Here is a 24,936-nt window from a genome sequence, read left to right as displayed (position 1 = left end):
CTTTTCCCAGCCAGCAAGACCAGGACGAAGTCACAAAGGGCACGTTCTAGAAATTAAACCCCCCCCTTGAACGTCAGGGAGAGAAAAATAATAATCATAATCATCATTGCAGTATCTACTACCCAGGGAGATTTTGTAGGGGTAAAAACACATGGCTGCGGCAGGATCAAGCGGCGGCGAGGAAGTTTTGCAAAACTCTGCAAGAAGAGAGCGGAAGCGAAGAAGCGGCAGAAGATCCAGAGATCAGGTCAGAGAGATTCCCTCTCTGAGTCCACCTTCCTTCCTTTCCTTTCCTTCCCTTCCCTTCCCTTCCCTTCCCTTCCTTCCTTTCCTTCCTTCCTTCCTTCCTTCCTTCCTTCCCTTTCCTTTCCTTTCCTTCCTTCCTTCCTTCCTCCCTTCCTTTCCTTCCTTCCTTCCTTCCTTCCTTTCCTTTCCTTTCCTTCCTTCCTTCCTTCCTCCCTCCCTTTCCTTCCTTCCTTCCTTCCTTCCTTTCCTTTCCTTTCCTTTCCTTTCCTTTCCTTTCCTTTCCTTTCCTTCCTCCTTCCTTTCCTTCCTTCCTTCCTTTCCTTTCCTTTCCTTTCCTTTCCTTTCCTTTCCTTTCCTTTCCTTTCCTTTCCTTTCCTTTCCTTCCTTCCTTTCTTCCTCCCTTCCTTTCCTTCCTTCCTTCCTTACCTTCCTCATATAAGGAAGAATCTCCACGAAAGATTTCCCTTTGCACCACAAAACGCCCTGCTCACAAGTTTTTATCTTGGTGTTGGGTTTCCTCCTGCCTAAGCAGAGGGGGTTGGACTAGGAGACCTCTATGGTCCCTTCCAACTCTGCTATTCTATCATTCTATCTTCCAGTCCTCGACCTTATGGCCGCAATGGAGCCCAACGTTTCAGTTCTTAAGCGGGACGTTGATTAAGCAACTTTGCCCCCATTTCGTGACTGTTCTTTGCCACAGAAGTTCTTACGTTAGTCACACGGTCCTTAAGCGAATCCAGCTCCCCCCCGTTGACTTTGCTGGTCAGAAGTTCGCAAAAGGGGATCAGGTGACCTTGGGACACACGGCAACGGTCATAAGCATGAGCCGGTTGCCAAGCAGCCGAATCCTAATCACACGTCATAAGTGTGAAAACCTTCCCTCCGTCCCTTTTTTTCAGTGCCGTTGTAACTCTGAACGGTCCCTAAACAAATTCTTGTAAGTCAAGGACTACCTGTACACGCCGGTATTTTGATCATGGGAAGGTGGGGAATGCCGCAACGGTTGTAAGTTAGAGGACCGGTTGTAAGTCCCTTCTTTCACAGGGCCGTTGTAATTTGGAACGGTCCCTAAGGGAACGGTCGTAAACCAAGCACTGTCTTTGCAGGTCAGGTCTTCTCCTTCTGCCCTTCTCCAGGACCTTTGGCTATTTTTCCCTTTCTTCTTGCCCTCCTGAGTTTTCCTCCAAACTTCCCTTCCAGGATCCAGATGTCCGTCTGTCCAAAGCGCTCTCGTATGCTTTGCGCCACGGGGCAGAGATCCTCAGCCTCCACATGTCCTCTGGTGAGTGATTTCCTGACGCTTTCCCGCTTAGTGGCCGGCACGTCAAACAGGGACACCCGAGGCTTACGGTCGCGGGAGCCTCGCAGAGCGTCCAGCGGGGGACAGCTCTGAAGGGGGCGCTATTTTTACCGTGAACCGAGAAAGGCAGAAAATTATAAATAAAGCCAGGCCGGTGGCCACGTTTCCAGCCTGGGCAAACCCGGCTTTTATTTTGCACCTCCTCAGCAGAAAGCGAGGGTTTTGAAAGAGGGAGCCCACCAAGAATTTCATTTCAATGGGGTGGGGGTCCTGGGCTGTCTCTGGAACTCGGTTGCTTCTTGCAGACGTTTCATTACCCAGCTAGATATCATTATCAGTGCCAGAAGGGAGTAGGGGTTGCTCTCTGTTTATATGCAAGTAGTTTGCTTGCAGAGAGTGAACCTCGCTCGTCTGTAGCATTGATGTAGATCATGAAAGGTCTACAAGAAAACCACTAAGCTCAGGAAACATCAAGGACCCCACAGTTCTCCTCCTCCTCCTCCTCCTCCTCCTCCTCTTCTTCTTCTTCCTTCTTCTTCCTCCTCCTCTTCCTCCTCCTCCTCCTTTCTTCTCTTCCTCCTCCTCCTCTTCTTTTCTTCTTCTCGTCTTCCTCCTCCTCCTCCTCCTCTTCTTCCTTCTTCTTCCTCCTCCTCTTCCTCTTCCTCCTCGTCCTCCTTTCTTCTCTTCCTCCTCCTCCTCTTCTTCTTCCTCCTCTTCCTCATCTTCTTTTCTTCTTGTCTTCCTCCTCCTCTTCTTCTTCCTTCTTCCTCCTCCTCCTCTTCCTCTTCCTCCTCTTCCTCCTCCTCCTCCCCCTCCTCCTCTTCTTCCTCCTCCTCCTTCTCCTCTCTTCTTTTCTTCTTCTCGTCTTCCTCCTTTCCTCCTCCTCTTCCTCCTCTTCCTCCTCCCCTCTGCAAAGCCCACTCTCTTCTAACACCAATGAGGTTGTCTTGTTTGTTTATGAAATATCTGCAAGAAAAACAACCAAGTTCAGAGACCATCAAAGCTTAGCTGGTTCCCTCCCCCAAGGAAGAAGGAAAAATTGGGTTTGTGATTCAAGCCGTGTTGTAACATGGCTTGTTTGGTGTGTTGTGTGTGTGTGCATGCATGTGTGTATAGTCCTTGGTGCTCTCTGAGTCTGGTTGTTTTCTTGCAGACGTTTCATTACCCAGCTAGGGAACATCCTCAGTGTTAACAGTGTGTTGTGCGCAGATCTAGACACTGTAATTTGTACATTCAGAATTCTTGATTTAGGTGCTGAGCGATTGTGGCTTAAGCCGAATGTGATTTTTAGCACAAGGCTTAAACTTAGCCTTTCTCCTTTTGTTCCTGAATCCTTAGATGGCTTTGTCGACCTGGGGGAGATTCTTCGCTTGCCCCAATTTAAGGCCTGGTCCGAGGAGGACGTGAAACGCGTCGTGGAGACGAACGAAAAACAGCGTTTTGCTCTGTGCCGACATCCATCCAGTGGACACCTCCAGATCCGTGCGAACCAAGGGCACTCGATACAGGTAAGGAGGTCAGAGATAATTCAGGTGTACACTTGGAGCTTTTATTTCAGGAGCAGAAAATAGATACCTAGAGGTCTGTAACCATGTCCTCAGGAAAAATGAATAGTGAAGCGTTCGTCACAGAAATCAGAGTCAGGGGCAGATTTTAGCTTTGAGGAATCCAGAGAAAAAACTGCCTGCAAATGGGTATTTTCTGTTGTTCTCTGCAACGGTAGACATCCTAAGTAGGTAATTGATTTTCTTAGGGTTTTTTTACGCTGCTTTTATATATTTATGGTGTGTGTGTGTGTGTGTGTGTTTGAAGGTACCTAATCCCCCTTCTCTTATTTTTTTCCACAACAACAACCCTGTGAGGTGGGCTGGGCTGAGGGAGAGGGACTGGCCCAAACGTTATCCGGCTGCCTTTCATGCCCAAGGCGGGACTAGAACTCACCATCTCCTGGTCATAGGCTCAAAGTCACTCAGCTGGCCTTCCTGCCTAAAGGGGAACTAGAATTCACAGCCTCCTGGTGATAAGCCTATCTTAAACCCCTACACCAAACTGGGTCTTTCATTTCTCCTGTATCACCTTTTTGTCTGCCTTGTTTTCCAGACTTCCAAGATTCTGGCCAGCATAAGCTTTACCATAAAGTACAGCGATGGCTTTTCTCTCTTGCTAACTGGTTTATCCCGCTTGGTTTCTTGAAATAAATTCAAACCCGACCTGCTCAGGTCGGAAAAGGGTATAGCTATTTCATCCCAGCAAGTTCTCGATGGTCATTCTTGTCCCTTCCAGGTTCCCGAACTGGAATTAACTCCGCTGCAGGACCTGCAAGATTTCCCAGAGACCGTGGCTCACGGCACACTTCTGCGCCACTGGCCAGCCATTCGTCAGCGTGGCCTGTCTCGCATGGGGAGGACACACATCCATTTAGCCCCCGGATTGCCAGGGGACGGGGACGTCCTAAGTGGTGAGTGCTGCACTTTGAGCAAGGGTGCACGTGTGTGTGTGTGTGTGTGGAAGAAGGCAGGTTGCCTTGGGTTCAGTGGCCTCAGAATCCTTCTCTGTTGGGAATTTCAAACAGCCTCTCACTCCAAGTCATTTTTAATCCCTGTTAGCAGCGGTCTTCCTTCGGGAGACCGTCCTGGATTTTGGATTGATTGTAAAGACACTCAAAAGGCTGTGCAGTAGGTAGAATGCAGTATTGCTGGCTAACTTTGCCCGCTGCCAGGCGTTTGATCCTGACCGGCTCAAGGTTGACTCAGCCTTCCGTCCTTCTGAGGTTGGTAAAACGAGGACCCCAAATTGTTGGGGGCAGGAGGCTGACATTTGCAAACCACTCAGAGAGGGTTGTAAAGTGGTATATAAACCAAAGTGCTATTTTTATAGCTATTAAAGGTTGGAAAACCTCATATACTCCAGGTTTACAAATCAAAGGGCTTAGACACACCCAGTAGCGGGAACAGGGAAGGACCTTGGCAGACAGAAGGAAGTGAGGGGTTTTCAGTGAGGAGTTCCCTCTTCCTTCCAGACGTTTCATAACCAAACTAGGTCACATCGTCAGTGCTAGAATGAGCAATCCCCCCACCCCCTTCTAGCACTGATGAAGTTCCCTAGTTGGGTCATGAAACATCTGCAAGAAAACCACCCAGCTCAGAGAGCACCAAGCAGCCCTCATTTCAACCCTGAGCTACAAACATTCTCCTTTATTAGTACAGGAAGGGGGGTGCTACCAGTGCAATGGTCAGATAAATGGGGATTTGAACCCTGGCCAAGAGAATAACTTGCAAGATCCTGTTACTATACCTGTTACCATAAAAATAATCCAGATTTAAATGGCCTGGGTTTCTTAGTCTGGTTTACCTCGTAGGTCTGATAGGAAATAGTGTGGTGTGTGAACCTCCACCAAAATAATTGAATAATCAACCTGGTGTGTACAATCCTAACTTGGACAAACCCTTCATGCATTCAAGTCTAGCCTTGTCCTTCTCTTCCCAGGGATGAGAAACAGTTCTGAAGTGGCCATAATCCTTGATATTCCCAAGGCGCTGGCAGGTGAGTGAAGACCAACCTTGTACAGCAGAAGACAGAAGGAAACCTTTAATTTAACAGCTTGCCTACAGCGAGTGCTCCATCTTTTTAAGCTTTTAAGGAGAGATTGGGCAGCCATTTGTCTGAAAATGGTGTAGGGTCTCCGGTTGGAGCAGTGGGTTGTATTCCAAGAGCCGTTCCAACTCTGTGACTCTGCACTCTCAATCACCTTCCATTGCTTACTTCTCTGAGCAGAATGGGGTTGCAGGAATTGGGTTTGTCTAGTCTAGTGAAAAGAAGGTGTGACGTGATAGAAGCCTGCCAGTATTTGAGGGGCTGCCCCCCAAGAAGAGGGGGTCAGCCTGCTCCCCAAAGCAGTAGTCGCCAACCAGTGGGCCGGGGACCACTGGTGGTCCGTGTTAGGAATATGAGTCACCTAACAGGTATTTGGGTTAGAAATATATAAACCCGGATAAACATTTTAAAACTGTAACTTTAAGAAAATGCAAAAGTGTAATTAGGTGTGGTTTCTCAAACGGCCATAAGATGGAGCCAGAAACCTGGGTTGTTTCAGTCTGGGTCTCAGAAGAGAGCGTGAGTGTATCTCTGTTTCCTTCTGTTGGAAAGTATTGCCGTTCCTCCATTTCTTTTAATTGATTGATATTACTGGATTTAATGTAAGTCTGATACTGAACTGTTTTTTGACCCTGGACTTTGATATTTGGATTATCCCTGGATTGAAAAACTGACTGATTTACCTGTGAATGATTTTGGACTGCCTATTTTGGACTTTGCTTAACGTTTCTGGAAGTAAAAACCTACATTTACTGTACAGTGTATCTGAGTGCTGTACGTGTATTATTCAAACACTCCTCTCAAATACGTCTCCCTGTATGCGCTCATTCTCCTAACGGGGAATTACCTCAACAGTCCGCGAAGAAATGTTGGTGGTCCGCAGAGAAATGTCCCCCCCACAAGCAACTAAACCAGGCTGCGCAGGAACACGAGGCTGCGCCGCCCACATGGCCCGCAGGAACACAAGGCTTGCGTCACTTGCATAGTGAACAACACGAGGTAGCGAGGGGAGGGGGGAAAGGGCAGAGGGAGGGGAACTTGCCCCACTAGCCCCACACACCTGGCCTGGCCACCTGTCTGCTTCTTTCCACTTCTTTCTTCTGCTTTGGGCTACACGCAAGGAAAGCAGCCAAAGTCTTTCTTTGTCTCCCCCAAACTCTGCCAGAAATGAGTCTTTGGGACCCTGCAAGGCCTCCTGCTCCAAGAGGCCACGCCGGCAAAGACTCATTTCTGGAGGAGTTTGAGGGAAAGAAAGAAAGAGTTCTGCGGCTTCTGCTGCTTTCCTTGCATGAAGCCAAAAGTCTCTCCCTTTCTCTCTCTCTCTCTCCCCCTGAGAACAGAGCTGGAGACGGTATCCTGCGATCCCAAATAAAGAACGATCGATCGGTAGGAAAACGGGGTGGGGAATTTTCCTGCAAACTTTTTTGGGGGGGATTTTCCCAGGGTCTCTGGTCCGCGGGATTTAAAATGATGAGTTTGGTGGTCCCTGAGGTCCAAAAGGTGGGCAGCTCCTGCTCCAAAGCCCCCGAAGGCAAGACAAGAAGCAACAGATGGAAACTAACCAAGGAGAGAAGCAACCTGGAACTAAGGAGAAAGCCAGTGGAACTACTTGCCGCCAGAAGTTATGGATGCTTCATCCCTGGAGGCTTTTCAGAAGAGATTTGACAACCATTTGTCCGAAATGATGTAGGGTTTCCTGCTGGAGCAGGGGGTTGGACTAGACGACCTCCAAGGTCCCTTCCAGCTCTGTTACCATACTGCCTTCTTTCCTGGTGCTGAAGGTGGAATGTGCAGGCGGGCGGGTGGTGGGAACCAGTCTGAAATCCTGGGAGAGGGGCCTCAACTTGTCTGCCTGTCTTTTAGAGGCAGGGGAAGAAACGACGCGGGTTCTTTGACTCAGAGAAGTTCTGCTTTCCCCACAGATGGGATCCCTTTCTTCCGCTCGGCTAACGGAGTCATCCTGAGCCCAGGCAACGCAGACGGGCTGCTGCTTCCCCGATACTTCAGCAGAGCACTGCAGCTTCGACCTCGTCGTAAGTCTGAAGCTTCTTCTAGGTCTTAGGCCCCGTTCAGGGCTCTGCAGGTTCAAGACGCTCGTGGATAAAACCAGCAGTTTGAAGTCGTGTGTGTGTGTGTGTGTGTGTGTGTCTTCAGTGTAGGCCAGTGATGGCAAACCTTTTTGTTATGAAAGCATCTGGGTGCCGGCACCCCTAATGCAATGCGCCCTGCCCCCTGCACATGTGCCCATTTGAGGCTGTTTGAGGGAAGCCTCTGCAGCCTCGGGAGGCCGAAAAACAGGCCTGTTTCAGCACTTCCAGTATTTCCAGAAGGCCTGTTTTTCGGCCTCCCGAGGCTGCAGAGGCTTCCCACGAGCCTCCAGGAGGGCGAAAACAGCCTCAAACGGGCCAGAAATCAGCCGAGAGTCACACACATCTGCAGTGTGGGTAAGTTTGGCGGGGGCTTGCTTGCCCACACAAAGGGCTCTGTGTGCCACCTATGGCACGCCTACCATAGGTTCACCATCACGGGTGTGGGCCGTAGAGGGGGTTTCCACCTGGAAACAGCTGGTCTCACCTGGACTTTCCAGGCAGCTCGCCATTACAGTTTGTCCTTACGACTTACGACCGCAACCGGGCCCAGAATTCCTGTGGCTTAAGTAAGACCTTTGGGAAACAAATGTATGATCTGTTAAGGGACTCAACTGCAGTTGTGAAATTAGTGACAACGGTCGTTCAGCGAATCTGGCTTCCCCGTGGACCCTGCTCATCAGAAGGTGGCCAAAAAGTGGATCCTATAACCCCGGGATAGTATAATGGTCATAAGTACCAGTCAGTTTTGCCAAGCGTCTGAATTTTGATCGGGTGACTGTGGAGCAACGGTCGTTCAGTGTGAAAAAAACAGCCATCGGTCGCTTTTCTCCCCCGCCCCAGTGCTGTTGTAACTTCAAATGGTTACTAAATGAACTGTTGTAAGTGGAGGACTACTTGTATTATGCCGGGAATAACGCCCCTATCTGGGCCTTCCGCTCTTTTTCTCTCCCCAGGCGTCCTTCTGCCTCTTGAGTGACCGTTCCCGACAGGGATCTCTTCCCTTCCTTCCTTTCGTCCCAGAGACACCCATGGATCACATACGTGTGTCTCTTTGAACACGTCACTAAACCAGGAACCTCACTATTCGAATTAAAACAGGTGTCAACTTTCTCTTTTTCTCCTCCCCGTGGGAAATATATCTCCAGTCCCATTCAGGTAGCCTTCGACCTTGGACCCTAACGGAGCCTAAAATTCCTGTGGCTAAGCGAGGCGGTTAAGTGAGTTTTTCCCCATTTTACGACCTTCCTTGCTACAGTTGCACAGTGAATCATGACAACCTCGCGTTGACGACCATCACAACGCACACGACCCCCCCTGGGCACGTGATCTCAATTGGGCGCTTTGGCCACCGGCTTGCATTTGCAAACAGTTGATGTGTGTCCTACAATCCCACGGCCACAATACGTGGCCCTTTTATAATAACAGTTTTCGGAAAAAAAAATAAAAATGGAACAATCGGTCCGCACTTTTGATGATGGAATTTGCTTATTGGCCACCATAAAAACAGCCCTAAAAATTCAGGTCTGGCTTGGCTTCCAACTGCAACGACTGAGGGTGGAAATTTTGGTCTCAATTGTGGTCGTAAATCGAGGACTACCTGTAAATGGGGGGAAGTGGGTACATGAAACTGCCTCCTCCCAATCTAGACAAACCCTGAGAAAGAATATTCACGTTGGGAAGGAAGCATTTTTGTGAAAAATCCTCTTTATAGCCTCTCGAAGACGGTTAACACAAAAGCACTCAACACAATCCACATACACATACACACACACACACACACACACACACACACACACACTCCCTTTTTGGCATTTTTGGCTCCCGTACAAAAATAACAAAAGAAGTACCGGTCTCCCCAACTTGCATTGGGTAAATCCCTGAGTTACTCGGAGGAGGAAGGAGTAAATATTATCCTTCTTGGCAAGATATTTAAAATAGTAAAATTATCTTAACTCTGCTGTGTAGTCCTGGTTGTGAACTCTCAAATAGCCTGCTGTGAAACACTAAAAAAACAAAAAACAAAAACAAAAACCAACACAACCACACTTAATTCGTCCTTATGGTCTTCTGCTTGAGCAGGGGGTTGGACTAGAAGACCTCAAATGTCCCTTCCCACTCTGTTACCGTACTGTATTCTCTCCTCCCTCCCTCCTTCTCATAATTCTTCTCCAAGTCTTTATGGATGCCTGGACTCCATTAAGGGCCTCCCACGTCTCCTGTAGAACATAGACAGCCCGTTGTGGAGATCAGCTGCTCCTTGGAGAAGGGAAGGCCGTGGTCGGAGAGACATCAGAGGGCTTCGTGGCCCCCCGTCAACTTGTGGAAGAGCTCTTCGTCCAGCGTCTGGCTCCGGTCAGCTGTCCGGGTGGACAGGAAGATATAACCCCCGATGTATTCGTGGACCGTCTTGCAGCCGGCCGAGATGCAGCTGAAAGCCACGTTGATGTGCTCATCGAATTCAATGGCCACCTGAAGAAAAACAAACAGAGGAAGACAGTTGGTGTCAGGGGTAGAAGACCAGGTTCATCTCTGGAGTTGCGACCAAATCGCTTTATTGCTGAGAGCCTCTGCGCAGGAACCTTTTCCATTTAACAGTCGGTCCCTGCTTGGAGTTAAGGCTCAACTGAATCCAAGGGAGGTTGGACTTAGTTTTGCTTGTGGCTACATAGGGATGCTAAGCTGATGTCTCCTTTGACTCCGTCCCCGGTTGTCCCATCCCATTTTCCTACAGTTGCTGTGGGCATCTTGAGACGCTGGTGGTTGGTTTTCTTTAAGCCACCGATGTGGAAAGGAGAGATTTGTCAGAGCGTTGGCAGTTGTTGGAACGTTTAAATTGGGTTGCAAGTAGCTCTGGGGAGACCTGTTGTAACTTTGAACAGGTTGTAAGTAACCCGTCTGAAGTCAAGGATTAGCTATACGGGGGCGGGGGGGGGGACTCGAGTCCCTTGCGATGGGGCTGACAATGAGTACAGGTAGATTGTGACTTACGACCACAAATTAGGCCCCAAATTTCTGCCGCTGAGTGAAGCAGTTCAGTGAGTTTTGCCGCATTTTATGACCTTTCTCACCGCATTCGTTAAGTGAATCAACTGCAGATGTCAAGTGAGTCACACGGTTGTTAAGTGAGCCCGGCTTCCCCGCTGCTGCTCAGAAGGTCGCAAAAGGAGATCATGTGACCCCCAGGGACACTGCGACGGTCATAAATACGAGCCAGTTGCTAAATGTTGGGAATTTTGATCACATGACCACGCGGATGCCACAACGGTCATTAAGTGGGAAAGAAATGGCCTTAAGTCCCCTTGTTCAGTGCCCTTGCGACGTCAAATGGTGACTAAGTCAAGAGCTACCGTAGTCCCCACATATCGGCCACTGTTTCTGGGATGGGCCAACTGAACAGCGTCCAAATCCACTTTCAAGAGTACAAATCCTCCCCTCCTTCGGCGGGGGCTCACCTGGCGAATGTCCCAGTTGACGTTCCACTGACGCATGTTGCTGTACCGCCACGTCTTCACCACATCCCCGACGGCCATGTCGATCCGGATCAAGCGGTTGTTGGCGATCCCCAAGATTTCGTCTTTCCTGCTGCCTTTGAACCTGCGTGCGAGACGCGGGAGCCCGTGAAGGCTCCCATCCTCCCCATCAGGAGACGCTTCCTGGTTCAAAACCTAAAACCGGCCTTCCTTCTGGTTGTCACAAAGAGCCAAATATCTGGCCTTTCTTAAGCGACAAGGCGCCAAACATCTGGGCCATGTCATCTTTAAGGATAAAATCAATGCTCATTTTTCCAAGAAAAATGGCTGCTCCAAGGTGAGTGAGGTGCTATTTTATCTAGATCAAGGGTCTCCAAACCGGGCAAGTTTAAGACTTGTGGACTTCAACTCCCAGAATTCCTGAGCTAACATGGCTGGAGGAGGAGGAATTCTGGGAGTCGAAGTCCACAAGTCTTAACGCCGTCAAGTTTGAAGATCCCTGATCTAGATTATTGTGACGTTGATTTCTCTACTCCTGCTTTCTGTTGGAGTGGAAAATAACAAAGCAGTTTGCAAAAATGAAACAAAGCAACAGAACTCGCTATTGAAGGAAGTGGGTCTATTTAACCCCAAAAAGAGAAGACTTGTGCGTGAACGGGGGAAACAGGGTGTATGAAAGGGGATGTGATACTGTGCTGTTTTCGGAATTCAGGATGGAGAACACTCAATTACAGAAAGAGGAATTAGGAAATTAGAAGAAGAAGAAGAAGAAAAGGAAAGAAGTACAGTTGTGAGTGGTCTAGACATCGCTAAGAGAAGATGTGTTCAGGGGCTGGACATCCCTGGGGATTCTGAAATTTGGATTCCTGTTCTAGGCCTAGGATGGGAGTTGAAGATTTCGGGATCTCTTTTCCCTTCCTTAATTTGGAAGTCATCCCAGATCCCCCCTCTTGATCCAAAGTTCCATCCCACCCCCAGCTCACCAAGATAGGTAAGAAGCATGTAGATTTCAGGAAGGTTCCTTGGGAAGGGAAGGGAAGGGAAGGGAAGGGAAGGGAAGGAAGGAAGGAAGGAAGGAAGGAAGGAAGGAAGGAAGGAAGGAAGGAAGGAAGGAAGGACATCTCTAAGAAGTACGTCAATTACAAGGAGGTTCAAGAATGAAGGAGCTTTCTAAAGTATGTCAATTGCAAGAAAGTTCAGGAAGGAAGGACAACTCTAAGAAGTATGTCAATTGCAAGGAAGGAAGGAAGGAAGGAAGGAAGGAAGGAAGGAAGGAAGGAAGGAAGGAAAAAGGACATCTCTAAGAAGTACGTCAATTGCAAGGAGGTTCAAGAACGAAGGAGCTTTCTAAAGTATGTCAATTGCAAGAAAGTTCAGGAAGGAAGGAAGGAAGGAAGGAAGGAAGGAAGGAAGGAAGGAAAAGGAAATGTCTAAGAAGTATGTCAATTGCAAGGAGGTTCAAGAACAAAGGAGCTTTCAAAGTATGTCAATTGCAAGAAAGTTCAGGCAGGCAGGAAGGAAGGAAGGAAGGAGGGAAGGAAGGAAGGAAGGAAAAAGGAAATGTCTAAGAAGTATGTCAATTGCAAGGAGGTTCAAGAACAAAGGAGCTTTCTAAAGTATGTCAATTGCAAGAAAGTTCAGGAAGGAAGGAAGGAAGGAAGGAAGGAAGGAAGGAAGGAAGGAAGGAAGGAAAAAGGAAATGTCTAAGAAGTATGTCAATTGCAAGGAGGTTCAAGAACAAAGGAGCTTTCTAAAGTATGTCAATTGCAAGAAAGTTCAGGCAGGCAGGAAGGAAGGAAGGAGGGAAGGAAGGAAGGAAGGAAGGAAGGAAGGAAGGAAGGAAGGAAGGAAGGAAGGAAGGAAGGAAAAAGGAAATGTCTAAGAAGTATGTCAATTGCAAGGAGGTTCAAGAACAAAGGAGCTTTCTAAAATATGTCAATTGCAAGAAAGTTCAGGCAGGCAGGAAGGAAGGAAGGAAGGAGGGAAGGAAGGACAACTCTAAGAAGTATTTCAATTGCAAGGAAGGAAGGAAGGAAGGATTTCCAAGAAGTATATAAATTGCAGGAAAGTTCTTTGAGTGATATTTTTCAAATCAATCCATCAAAATTTGAAAAACTATGAAAAAATTCCCAACCTTCATTCGTCAGCGGGTACATTGATTTGAACGGCTTCCTCCCAGGTTCCTTGGCCTCCGGCCTTTGTTGCCCTTGAAGTATCAGGGAACACAACACCCACCCACCCCGGCACATTCCCTCGGCTGATGGCCTGTCGCCCCATCCGTACCCCAAACTCTGACACCCCTCCAGGAAGCCCACCCACCTTCTCAGGAACAGAATGCCGGGGGGAAAAAAGGGGGGGGGGGCTTTCCTTACCTGACCACGAAGTAGGAGATGCCGAAATCGGGGAGGGACTGCCAGGCCTGGATAAATTTCATCTTGGCCTCAGCCAGGGAGTGCTGAGAGACGTTCTGATAGGCCTCAAGGATGCGGGGGGTTAACTGCAAAGATTTGCAAACAAAGAACGATCAGAGGGAAGCCCGTGGAGGGCGTGAAGTCCTTCTTTCTACCTGCACGACAGGGAATCTTCCAGAACAACAGAAAAAAAAAAAATGCACTGGAACAAAGAAGAGGAAAAAAATATACACTTATATGGAAATGTATTGTGGGGTCTCTATTACTCTGCTGGCAGCCCTCAACTTATGGCCAGAATTTCCATTGCTATTGCAAGCCTCCAATGGACAGTTGGCCACATTCTGACTTATCTGATGTCATTGATTAATTTATATATATATATAAAAGCGAAATGCCACTCAGGCATCATCACAAAAATCTCCTGAACCGTAAAGCCTACAAACTTGAAATTTGGCACATAAGTTCCTCTTGGATTCTAGGTGCTCACTAAGAAAGGATTTTTCTAAATGACCATCAGAGCATTTAGAGTATTTCCTATATTATTACTATTAACACGCTCTGATGCTAAGGAGTTCTACTCCCCCTCCCCACTTGGAAAGAAATCTCTTCCAAATGCAAAACACAAGCAGAGGAGTTTCGGTTTTGGTTTCAGAGCACCAAGCAGCTTTAGTACAGAACAGTTGAGCTAAGCCACGCCCAGGCTCCTTGCTGCCTCCTCCTTGCTCACACAGCAAATATTGTTTCAGTTTCCAAACAGCCCTTAACTCTCTCACACACTGACAGGACACTAGCCAGGCGAATACTGATGGATGCTGGTAGGCAGAGGCACAATTCCGCCCCACCCCTTATTTTCCTCCCCCAAAACTAAGCCCGACCACATAGTTTCATAGTGAAGCACACGGGTATCGAGCTAGTGGGATATAAAGTGAGACGGAAGAGGAAGAAGTGGCAATGGTCACTATAAGGATGACTTCGACTTTCCCCCCCAGATTTCTCTTAAATTCTATTTACCACTCCGAGCAACTAGATCCAGTTGGATCCAACAACCCTGTTCATTTCCCATGATCCTAAGGCCGTCTCCTTCTCGGGCATTGTGGGAAATTACAACGGCTGCCAGGAGGAAGGACAATACCTGCTTAGGTTTGAATTTCTTCTGGTAGCGAGGAGACACCAGCCATTGGGTCCCCTCCGTCTCTGCGGTGAGGGACATTTCTGGGTTGGTCTTTTGCAGCTTCAGGAAGGAGAGAATGTTCTCCTTTTCGGCTTGGTAGGACGCGTCCGCCATGGTCTTCCCCTTCGCTGCCAAACGGCAGCCGGCCATCCAACTGGCGTATTGCTGCTCCTGGTTAAGGACAAGAGAGAGAAAGAGGCTACAACCATTCCTACGGCTTTATAATACAAGCCCTCCAGCTGGGTGGTTTCCACACCGGGGCGGTTCTTCTATATTTGAAGTCCCGAAGCTCCAGAGTGTGACATCCTTTATAGTGATATCTTATGTTTTTAGGTCCAACATGGAATCCTGGTTGGGCCTAGCATCTAAAGTTCTGCCCAACTCTCATCCCAGAGTCGGGTTCCTTCCTTTCCTCCCGTCTTCGTCTCAACTCACATCCACACATCTCAGGTGTATTTCGCTCATTCCATCAGGAGAAGGGACCAGCAACTTGATGCAGAATTTCTGGCCAGAGATGTTGACATCTGGCACCACTTCGCAGCCTGAGGGAAAGAGAGAGAGAGAGAAAGGGTAGAACGCTTCAGGCCCCAATAAAACTGTCTTGAACACAACGTGGCCTGTGGTTCCACCGGACCCACAGTTTCAAGTGATCTTGGGTCTCTCATCTTCCAGAGTTGTCAACCTTTGGCGTCCTGGCTGGAAGCGAGAAGCACTTTCGTTTAGAAAAGGTCACTTTGTCAACATGGGTCTACTCTGGCTGAGGACCAGCAGGTTCTTTACCAGATCGTTTCAGCCAGTGGTGGTATGCTACTGATTCGGGCTGGTTCACGCAAACCGGTAGTAAAAATCACTACCAGTTCCTCCGAACCCCCGTGTAGAGTTGTAATTGCAGGAATGTTCTAATCTCGGATGGCAAACCTCAGATAAAGAATGTTTCCAAGCAAATACAACTCAGGCAAACAAAGTCACTAATCTAAAGGAGGATTAGAGAGAGGAAGTAAACATGTTAGACTTGAACTAGAGATAGTTAATTGTGTTAATTACTATTATGCTAAACAGTAATGAAAGTTAACCAAAGTTAACCAATGTTGGAGGATAACTAAAAATGTGTATAAATGCAAGACTAGACTCCAATAAAGTTAATCATGATTCAGTTGATCATGATCAAGCAACTCGACTGCCTCGTCATGACAACACCCTCGATCAGCCGAGAGGAGGCAAAAAAGCTCATCAGCGGAGAGGACAAAAGACCAAAAAATACATGGGAGGGTGTTGGGCGGGGGAGTCACACCTAACTTTTCATTTCTTCATCCTCTCAGCTGATTGGCCTGTTAGGTGCGTGCGCGTTAGGGGCGGCAGCGACTAAGCTAGGATCCCGCCGCTGCTTTCAGCCAAAGAACTAGCGGTTGCAACCAAGACCATCGAGAACGGAGTAGCCACTGGACTGCGCCATCTTTTCCTTGGCAGGATGATCGTCTCACCTTTCAGGTTGAGCTGTTGGACAGGTTCTCCCAACGCGTCTTCTGGGCTCTTGAAGTACGAGATGGTGGTTTCTTTGAAAGTCACCCAGTACTGCTTATAACCTTTCAGGGTCAGCTTGCGGGGCCTGGAAGGACAAACAAAATGGCTGGAGGCGAACAAAATGGCTGGAGAATCACAGAGCGGTGAGGTTGAAGGCAGCTCCGAGGATCATCTCTTCCAACTCAGGAAAACCAGTTTAACCATCCCCAAGAGGTGGATGTCCAAACATTTTTTTTACAATCTTGGGAGATTAGACATTCCAAAACGACTAGTGTTTCTTAACCTTGGGAACTTTAAGAGGTGTGGACTTCAACTCCCAGAATTCCCCAGCCGGCATGCCGGCTGGGGAATTCTGGGAGTTGAAGTCCACACCTCTTAAAGTTCCCAAGGTTAAGAAACACTATTCTAGGTAGCTTCAACATAGACATATTGTTTCAGATCCTAACTCCTATGGTCTATAGTTTACAGAATCATAGAATCACAGGGTTGAAAGGGTCTTTAGAGGTTTTCTAATCTAGCACCCCATGAGTTGGTGAACGTATCTCCAGAAATTTAGAAAAACCGCCATCATCTTCCTCTACCCTAGCTTGATCCACAACCCTGTAGTGTTCAGAGTGTTGGTCTACATTCCCAGTCTTACGTTGGGTGAGGACGATGGGTGTGTTCATCCAACATCTCACAATGACACGAGCTTGGGAGAACCTCTGCTTTTGGTGAGTTCTAAAGATCTGCTGTGGCAAACCAGCATGGCATTAAAAAGAAACTAGCCGGGTGTGTTTAAAAGGACTAACCTGAAGATTCGGAGGTGATCCCTCAGCTCTGGGATGGCTGTGAGACTGTCCTAAAGAGGAGGCCAGAGGGGAAACAGACAAAAAAAAAAAAAAAAAGGAGGGGATTATTGTATTTCTGGATTACCTCAAAACTGTGTTTCTGCAACCTTAAGCAATTTTAAGAAGTGTGGACTTCAACTCTCAGAATCCCCCAATAAGCTATGATAGAATGGGGAATTGACTAATCCTGGGTTGTTGCAGCAGTTATATCATAGGAGTGGACAACTATGGCCCCTTTATGACCTGGGGACTTGAACTCCCAGAATTTATATTTTATATAAAAAATATAAGAATTTATAAGAATATATATATATTCTTAAATTTTCACGGGTACTTACATGTATGGCATTCAGCTTTGTTGGGTATTTTCCACATCATTGTAGTTGTGCTTTTAAAGTTGTAGCAACGCTTTGGCAGGCAGATGAGATTCTGCCGAAACGTTGCTACAACTTTAAAAGCACAACTAATGATGTGAAATATATATATATATATATATATATATATATATATATATATATTACATATATATATATATATATTATATATATATATATATATATATATATATATATATATATATATGTATATATATATATATTACATTTATATGTATTGTTAATATTTACATATATACATTATACAAAATGTACACATATTTTCTGTGTTTTTATATAAGCTTGTGCACTGTCCTGTGAAGAAGATGGTCCTTACCAAAAGACTTGGAGCTGGGGCTGAGCCTTCCAGTTTGACCTCCAAGTTAGCCAAAGCTTTGTCTAAGTCATCCAGGCCAGATTCGCTGGACTGCTCCACAGGGGTGGCGTTCAAGGAGAGCTGGTTGATGCGATACTAAGACAGAGCACAGATGATACTTAGGCCCGTTGTAGGTTTTCCAGCCCTAAGGCACAGGATAACGGTGGTTGAAGGCAGGGGTAGGCTGCTGGGGGCTTGCGAGGGTCCGGGAGAGCCCCCTGCGCAGTTCTGGCTTCCAAAAAGCCTCCTGAGCCCGGGGAGAGCAAAAACATCCCCCCCCCACTGCAGTGGTGCAGGAGGCCAACTAGGCCACGCCCACCATGGCCACGCCCACCCAGCAACCAGGCACCGAGCCCTTTGCTAAAATATTTTGAAGCCCACCCCTGGTTAAAGGGTATTTTTTGGGGGGTTGGGGGGTGCAAAGGCCGCCTTACTTGTAAGGCGGCGAAGACGACCATCTCTTCCTCCGTGCAATCGGTCTCCTCCAGCAGCACCGACCAGCGGGCCTGTTCGTACAGCTGGTTGATTCTGACCGCGTCGTACTGCAAGGCAGGGAAGAGAGCGGTGAGGCAAAGCAGCGGTGTCAGGTTTTAAGGTTCGCCTCGGTGGCAAAGGCCAGCCGTTCGGGAAGCTTGGCTTCCTCTCCAGGGAGCGCCCTGAACGCAGAACGGGCAGAATGAAGTACGTATTAAAAAATACGGGAGGGATAGAAGAGAGTATTTGTAGCTTTGGACTTTGCAATGTCCTACCTGTCAACGAATACTTCAGCTTCAACCAGAACAACACAAGAGGAAACAATGGGAAGGTGGAAGAGGAGGTGGACTGTAGGGTGCCTGGTGGTCTCTGACTTCGGCTGACTTCTTACAAATATTTCATTATCAAACTAAATAATAATATCAGTGCTACTAGGCAGCGGGGTTTGTTCTCACAATCAAGAATCAAACAATAACCCAATCAGGCAACTACCAACTCAGACAAAGGAACTAACAGTAAACAGCAGCCCAATCAAGGAATCACAAAATCCATTCCCACCAAGACTGACAGGACAGGCCACACATATAAAAACAGAGAGCGAGTCCCTTTCTTTTCTTGCCCTGATGATGTTATCTAGTTGGGTCACAAAACGCCTGCAAGGAAAACGCCAAGTTCAGAGATCCCCCACCCTTTAAAATATGACAACTATGAAGTCAAGACCCAAAACCTTCTTTTCCAAACACAGCCTCGTTGTGAACGGGGAAGATTGTCCTTTTTTTCCTCTCGCACAAAAAGAGAGGAAACGCAATTCCCACATTGGCAGGAGATAAAAAGATTTGCAGTTCTGTAAAAAAAAGCAGCTCGGGGAATCGCTTGTATTACCCAACACTGTTGAAACCATGTGCTTTCTGTTCCCTTTCACAAGGATGCTATGTGCTAAATATACTCTGTGTGTGTGTGTGTGTGTGTGTGTGTGTGTGTGTGTGTATATATATATATATATATATATATATATATATATATATATATATATATATATTCCCCCTTTCAGATATGCCTCACGCTCTTCCCTAGCAACCGAGAGAAATGTTGACAAATCACATCTTAAGTTGACTGTGGGAAATAATCTTAGAAATGGGAAGGAAATTTTGAAAGTGCTGTTTTCAAAGTACACACATACACACACACACACACACACACACACACAAAACCCCCACCAAATTGCCACACAGGTGGGCCTTTTCCCTATCGTCAGTGCTGAAATCCAGAACAAAATGTATGAATATATTTGAATGCTTTCCCGCCTGGCCATGAGGACTAGAAGCTTTGGCTTGCAAAATATCCCCTTGTTGGGTCATCTGATCGTTGACTTGAGCGGGGATTGATTGATCCTGGATTGTTGCAAGAACAATTATACCTTAGATAAAGGGTGGGCAGTTATGGCCCCTTTATGACCATGCTGGCTAAAGAAAATCTGGGATTTGGAAGTCCACAAGTCATAAAGGAGCCACAGCTGCCCACCTCTGCCTTAAATAAAAGGAGCAAGTGGAGAAATATACATTTGAAGTTCCCTAAAATAAGTACTATGTATGTATGTTTGTATGTATGTATGTATATATGTATGTTCACCTTTGGCTCCAGATCAAAAAAGCTGTAATACTTGAAGCGCAGCCATAAACACTCGTGTTCCTTTACTTCTTGTTGTAGCAAAGTGCGGGACGAATCCAGCCACCTAAAAAAAGGAAAAGGAAAGAAATCAAGAATTGGCTACCGTTAAGTACTGTAAGTACAGACAGTTCTTGACTTACAACTACAATTGAGCTCAACATTTCTGTCGCTAAGCAAGGCCGTTGTGCTGAGAGCTTCACCCCGTTTTACGACCTTTTCCCCCCACAATTGCTGAGGGGATCCCTGCAGTTGTTAAGTTAGTAGATTCATAAATTTATACATAGCCCCATGTATGATCCAAGGCTTTATAAGATAATCATGAAAATACAGTTAGGTGTAAATACACAGACAGTTCCAGTGCTGAAATAATTACCAGATTTTTTTCTCATTTTCCCTACTTATATTTTAAGAATAGAGTAGAGTAGAGTAGAGTAGAGTAGAATAGAATAGAATAGAATAGAATAGAATAGAATAAGGGATAGAATAGAATAAGGAGTAGAGTAGAATAGAGTAGAGTAGAGTAGAATAGAATAAGGAATAGAATAGAATAGGGAATAGAATAGAATAGAATAGAATAGAATAGAATAAGGAATAGAATAGAATAGAATAGAATATAGAGAAGAACAGAATAGAATGGAATGGAATATAGAAAAGAATAGAATAGAATAAAGAATAGAATAAGCAATAGAATAGAATAAAAAAGGAATAGAATAGAATAAAATAGGGGATAGAATAGCATTCTTTATTGGCCAAGTGTGATTGGACGCACAAGGAATTTGTCTTTGGTGCAAATGCTCTCAGTGTACATAAGGAAAATAAAATATATTCATCAAGAATCAAAAGATACACTACTTAGTAATACTCATAGGTTACTAATAAGCAATCAAATCATGCTAGAGAACAAATAAAACAATATAAATTGTAAAGATACAATACGGTTACAGTCATAAGTGGGAAGAGATAGGAACTAGGAAGTGTTATTATAATCTAGTAGTAGATGAATAATAGTAATACAGTCTTAAAAAAGAAGTTGACAGTGTTGAGGGAATTATTTGTTTAGCAGAGTGATGGCGCTGGGGGAAAAAAACTGTCCTTGTGTCTAGTTGTTCTGGTGTGCAGGGCTCTATAGTGTCGTTTTGAGGGTGGGAGTTGAAACAGTTTGTGTCCGGGATGTGATTTAAGAATCTCTTAGACACTATTGTTAGAAAATGATCAAGGGGGCGGGGGAGATTTGGCTAAATTGGGATGTGTTTAGTGGTGAATCCTTTTGGATTTAATTCCACTGTCCTCCTGCAAACATTTTGCTGTAATTCCAGCATGGAGTAAGGCAGACCCTATCAGTTTATGAAAAGGAACCTTTTAAAAACAACAGAACCTCCACCTTCAGAACAAGGTAGCTTTCCTTACCATCAGGCAGAGGGAACAAATGGCAACTCAGGGGGGCCTGGGAGATGGACTGCGAAGCAAAATCCATTCCACACTCCTCAAGATGCGACGAGAATTGCAATGCCAGGAATCGGGATTTAGCGCAAAAAAAGCAAAAAAAACCCCAGCTTTTTCCTAAATCGCATTTGCCAAGAAACTCCTCCACAAAGACCCTTGCTTACCTGCCGTTGATCTTAGTTTTTTCCACAAGGGATACCGGCCGGTGCATTCGGACGATCTGCTCGGGAGTCAGGCTAGTCTGGCTGACCGACAGCATCCGGTAGCAAGCCTCGGTTTCGGCGCTGTCTGAAAAGTGAGCAGGCATCCCACGGAAAGTCTGTTGCTCTGCACCTGGGATTACAAGAGAAGAGAGAGAAAGGATCAGGGGTCAGTGTCCAGCCCCAGGTAATCCTTTGTTCAGGTGAATACAGGTAGTCCTTGATTTACAACAGTTCATTTCGTGACCGTTCCAAGTTACAACAGCACTGAAAAAGGGGACTTATGATCAGAGGTGGGATTCAGTCAGTGAGTGCGCACTTTGCCCAAACCAGCTGAATCCCACCCCTGCTTATCATCCTGTCATGCCCCCTTTGGACTCTGAATCTGAGGAGGAAGGCGAACAGCTGACAGGGAGTGCGAGTGTGGCTCCATTGGCTGTGGAGGAAACTGGGGAAGGGCAAAGTCCGACTGGGCAGAGCAGGGAAGAGATAGAACAAGGGAGAGGAAGTTCAGAGGAAGAGCCAAGCCCATCCCCTCTTCATCCTAGGGCACACAGGGAAGAATGGAGCAACGTGGGTTGCATGGCTTACGGGGGAGGAAAGAGCCCTGATTCCCTTCATTAGCCACATCTGGGAAGAGAGTTTAAAAGAAATGCATGCTGAATACGGCAGCTGCTGGGAGCAAACGTGACTTTATCTTGTGTTGATTTTGCTTATCTGTGTTCCTGGCATCCTCCCAACTGTGTGAGTTATTGCCGTTCCTTAGGTCAGTAAACGAACTGTTGTAACTCTATATGTGTGCACACGAAAGTTGTGACAGCCTCACTTGCTGGTAGCCGGACGCTGGTGAGGTCATAACTCCGAGCCGTGGTCTCCTCTTTCTCCTTCTGCTTCCGTTTGTCCTTCTCTTCCGGCGCCCGCAGCAGGGACAGCTCTTCCGGGTGACGGATGGCTACAACAGGAAGTTAGCAAGAAGTTAGCTCACCCCTCCGCCAAAAAAAAACCCCCTCAGGTCTATTCCCAGACCCCAAACTAATCCTGGTTGGAGACGGGCAGGGTTGGAATCTGAAGGGAAATGGCTGCTTCATCTATTTTCTAGACCCGTGATGGCAAAACTATTCCACACAAGCAGAGGAGTTTCAGTTTCACAGCACCAAGCAGCTTCAGCACAGTTGAGCTAAGCCACGCCCAGGCTCCTTGTTGTCTCCTTACTCACACAGCAAATGCTGCATCAGTTTCCAAGCAGCCCTCAACTCTCTCACACACTGACAGGACGCTAGCCAGATGAATATTGATGGATGCTGGGAGTCAGAGGCAGAATTTTTTTCTCCTTATTTTCCTCCTCAATAACTAAGCCCAACCACATAGTTTTGTAGCATCCAGCTAGTGAGTAATAACGTCAAGTCCCTTTTTAGGATCTGGGATAGCATCGAACCGCTGTTAAGCAATTGGTCTTAAGTTGAGGACTACCTCGCCACCTGCTGACAGGGAGTGTGATTCCCATCTCTACCGCATGCTGTCCTTTCAGTGCCAATTCTGGAGCTCTAAACGACGTTCCTACTCACCGAGTAGCCTGCAGAGATCGCACACGGTGCGGAAGACGGGCTGGGCGAAATTAGCTCTGACGCGGACGGTGCAATGGTTGGGCAGGAAAAGGATCACCGGTTTGTGCTGGGGTGTAAAGTGGAGTTTGGCGTCGGCCAGGATCCCGTATTTATCCAGGCTCCAGTTTGTCTTCAGTAGCCAAAGTTTCTTCTGCTCCCACCACAAGGCGTGATCCGACCAGTCCTTCTGAAGTTCTGGAGAAAGGAGGCCGAAAGAGAAAACCCGTCGGGTTGGGAAAGCAACAGGGAGCAAGTCAAGGAAGCGTTTTGATCAGGGTTGGGCTTCAAAAATATTAGCCGCCGGTTCTCTGCCCCGTTGCTGGGTGGGCGTGGCCATGGTGGGGGCGTGACCTAGTCAGCCTCCTGCACCACGCCCCCCGGGCTCCCGAGGTTTTCCCTTGAGACTCCGGGAGGGTGAAAACTGCCTCCATGGGCTCTGGAGGTTGGAAACAGGTCCATTTCTGGCCTTCCGGAACTTTCTGGAGGCCTGTTTTTCACCCTCCCCGAGCCTCTGTGTGGGCCCTGTACTTACCTGGGATCCAAAACGGGCCACGTGATAGATTGATTTATATATGTATATACATATACATATACATACACGGTCTTGGCATGTTTGGGTCTTTTCCCATGTAAGATTGAGAGTATCTCAATCTTACTCTCAATCTTACACAGGAAAAGACCCAAACATGCCAAGACCCGCATACCTGTATCCATGAAAATCTATGAAAACACATACATATACATATATATATATATACCATATATATATATATATATATACCATATATACCATATATATATATACACATACATGCATACAAAGAAACATGCACACACTGTACATGTATATATTGCATAGTGATTTCTAACCCCCTTTCTCAGCTATGTGCCTTCCCAGTGGGTGAGAACTATAACTCCCAAGATTGTCCGTTCACCCACTTATTAGCTGAAGACAATGAGAGAGAAATATCTTTTTTTTCCCTCTTCACGAGAGAGGAAGAAATAACTTGTAAGAGTTGTCCTGTTTTTTTTTTTTCCCCTTTCCGTTCAAAGACTGTTAAAATAGATGCCAAAAAAATTAAGGAACTGCTGGAAATAATTTACTTCCGGGCCTGGTTATCATTTCTCAGGGTGTAAATGAATAGGATCTGCCTCTGTGGCTTCAGGAGACTATTTTCCATGGCTTATCTGGATAATGCAGGGGTCCCTCAAGGAGGAAAGGAAGAGACCGCAACTCTCGAGCTGAGTCACAGCCCTTCTCCAGCGCCGTCCGCCATTTTCCTTTCCTTCAGGCTGGTAGAAGGAAAATTTGAGAATTCTAACGGGATTCGTACTTCTAACTGGAGCGTGATTTCAGTCAATGGGAAAAACCCTATGGTGTAATACAGGCAAACCTCGACTTACAGCCGTTCAAAGTTACGGCAGACCCCCCTCCCCCAAGGGGCTTATTGATCCAGTTGCCAAATGCCCAAACACAATCGTGCCTACCGTCCCTCTCCTATTGTCCCCAATTATTAGTTCCTATTTCTTGTATTTAAATTTATGTTTATTCTTGTTTCTGTCCTAGTGTAAGCTTTTGACAAATAAATACAATTAATAAAACAAACAAATAAATAATAAAAATAAAATTTTGTTCACGTAACCACGGGGATGATGCAGTCGTTGGAAATAGTTAGTGCTGTTGTAACCCCAAACAGTCATTAAACAGATGGTGGGTATGTTGAGGACTATCTGTATGTACACTGAGAGGCTTACTTAATTTTGAGGGGTCCTTAGTGCTCTCTAAACTAGGTGGCTTTCTTGCAGATGTTCCTTGATCCAACTAGGGAACATCATCAGTGCTAGAAGGGAGCAGGGGTTTGCTACAAATCACCCTTCTAGGACTGATGATGTTCCCTAGTTGGGTCAAGAAACGTCTGCAAGAAAACCACCAAGCTCAGAGACCCCCCCCCCCCAAAGCACCCCTTATTTAAACTACCAATATTCTCCATTATTGCTACTTACTTAATTTGTCCACAATCTGTAACATGATGCCTCCTATATGCAGGTTCCCGGTGACTCGGAGCGTGATGGGGTCTGCTTCAGGTCCCAGGTCCTCCACGAAGACCCTGAGTTCCCAGGAGTCATCTATATACTCGCCGCTCGCTGTTTTTATGCCAGCCAT

At 46.6% G+C, this 24,936-nt stretch overlaps 2 protein-coding genes across 2 annotated transcripts; one reads left to right on the top strand and one right to left on the bottom strand.

The window, feature by feature from the left end:
- On the top strand, nt 1-9,187 carry TRPT1 (tRNA phosphotransferase 1). Its single transcript, XM_026724066.2, has 7 exons — nt 1-247; nt 1,447-1,528; nt 2,885-3,054; nt 3,830-4,004; nt 5,033-5,089; nt 7,063-7,173; nt 8,184-9,187. Exons 1-7 carry the CDS (start codon nt 152-154, stop codon nt 8,204-8,206), a joined length of 714 nt encoding a protein of 237 aa, XP_026579851.1. The 5' UTR covers nt 1-151; the 3' UTR covers nt 8,207-9,187.
- FERMT3 (FERM domain containing kindlin 3) lies at nt 8,917-24,936 on the bottom strand. Its single transcript, XM_087913861.1, has 14 exons — nt 24,777-24,936; nt 22,734-22,967; nt 21,995-22,120; nt 21,133-21,301; nt 19,487-19,589; nt 17,818-17,925; nt 17,345-17,479; nt 16,595-16,644; nt 15,764-15,888; nt 14,718-14,824; nt 14,244-14,453; nt 13,073-13,197; nt 10,683-10,824; nt 8,917-9,699 (listed from the first exon to the last, which is right to left on the bottom strand). Exons 1-14 carry the CDS (start codon nt 24,934-24,936, stop codon nt 9,520-9,522), a joined length of 1,974 nt encoding a protein of 657 aa, XP_087769987.1. The 3' UTR covers nt 8,917-9,519.

Source organism: Pseudonaja textilis, chromosome 16 (assembly GCF_049901715.1).
Source record: "Pseudonaja textilis isolate UNSWEBS1 chromosome 16, rPseTex1.2, whole genome shotgun sequence".
In the NCBI taxonomy this organism is placed as follows: Eukaryota; Metazoa; Chordata; class Lepidosauria; order Squamata; family Elapidae; genus Pseudonaja; species Pseudonaja textilis.
This window is presented reverse-complemented; position numbering and strand designations above follow the sequence as displayed.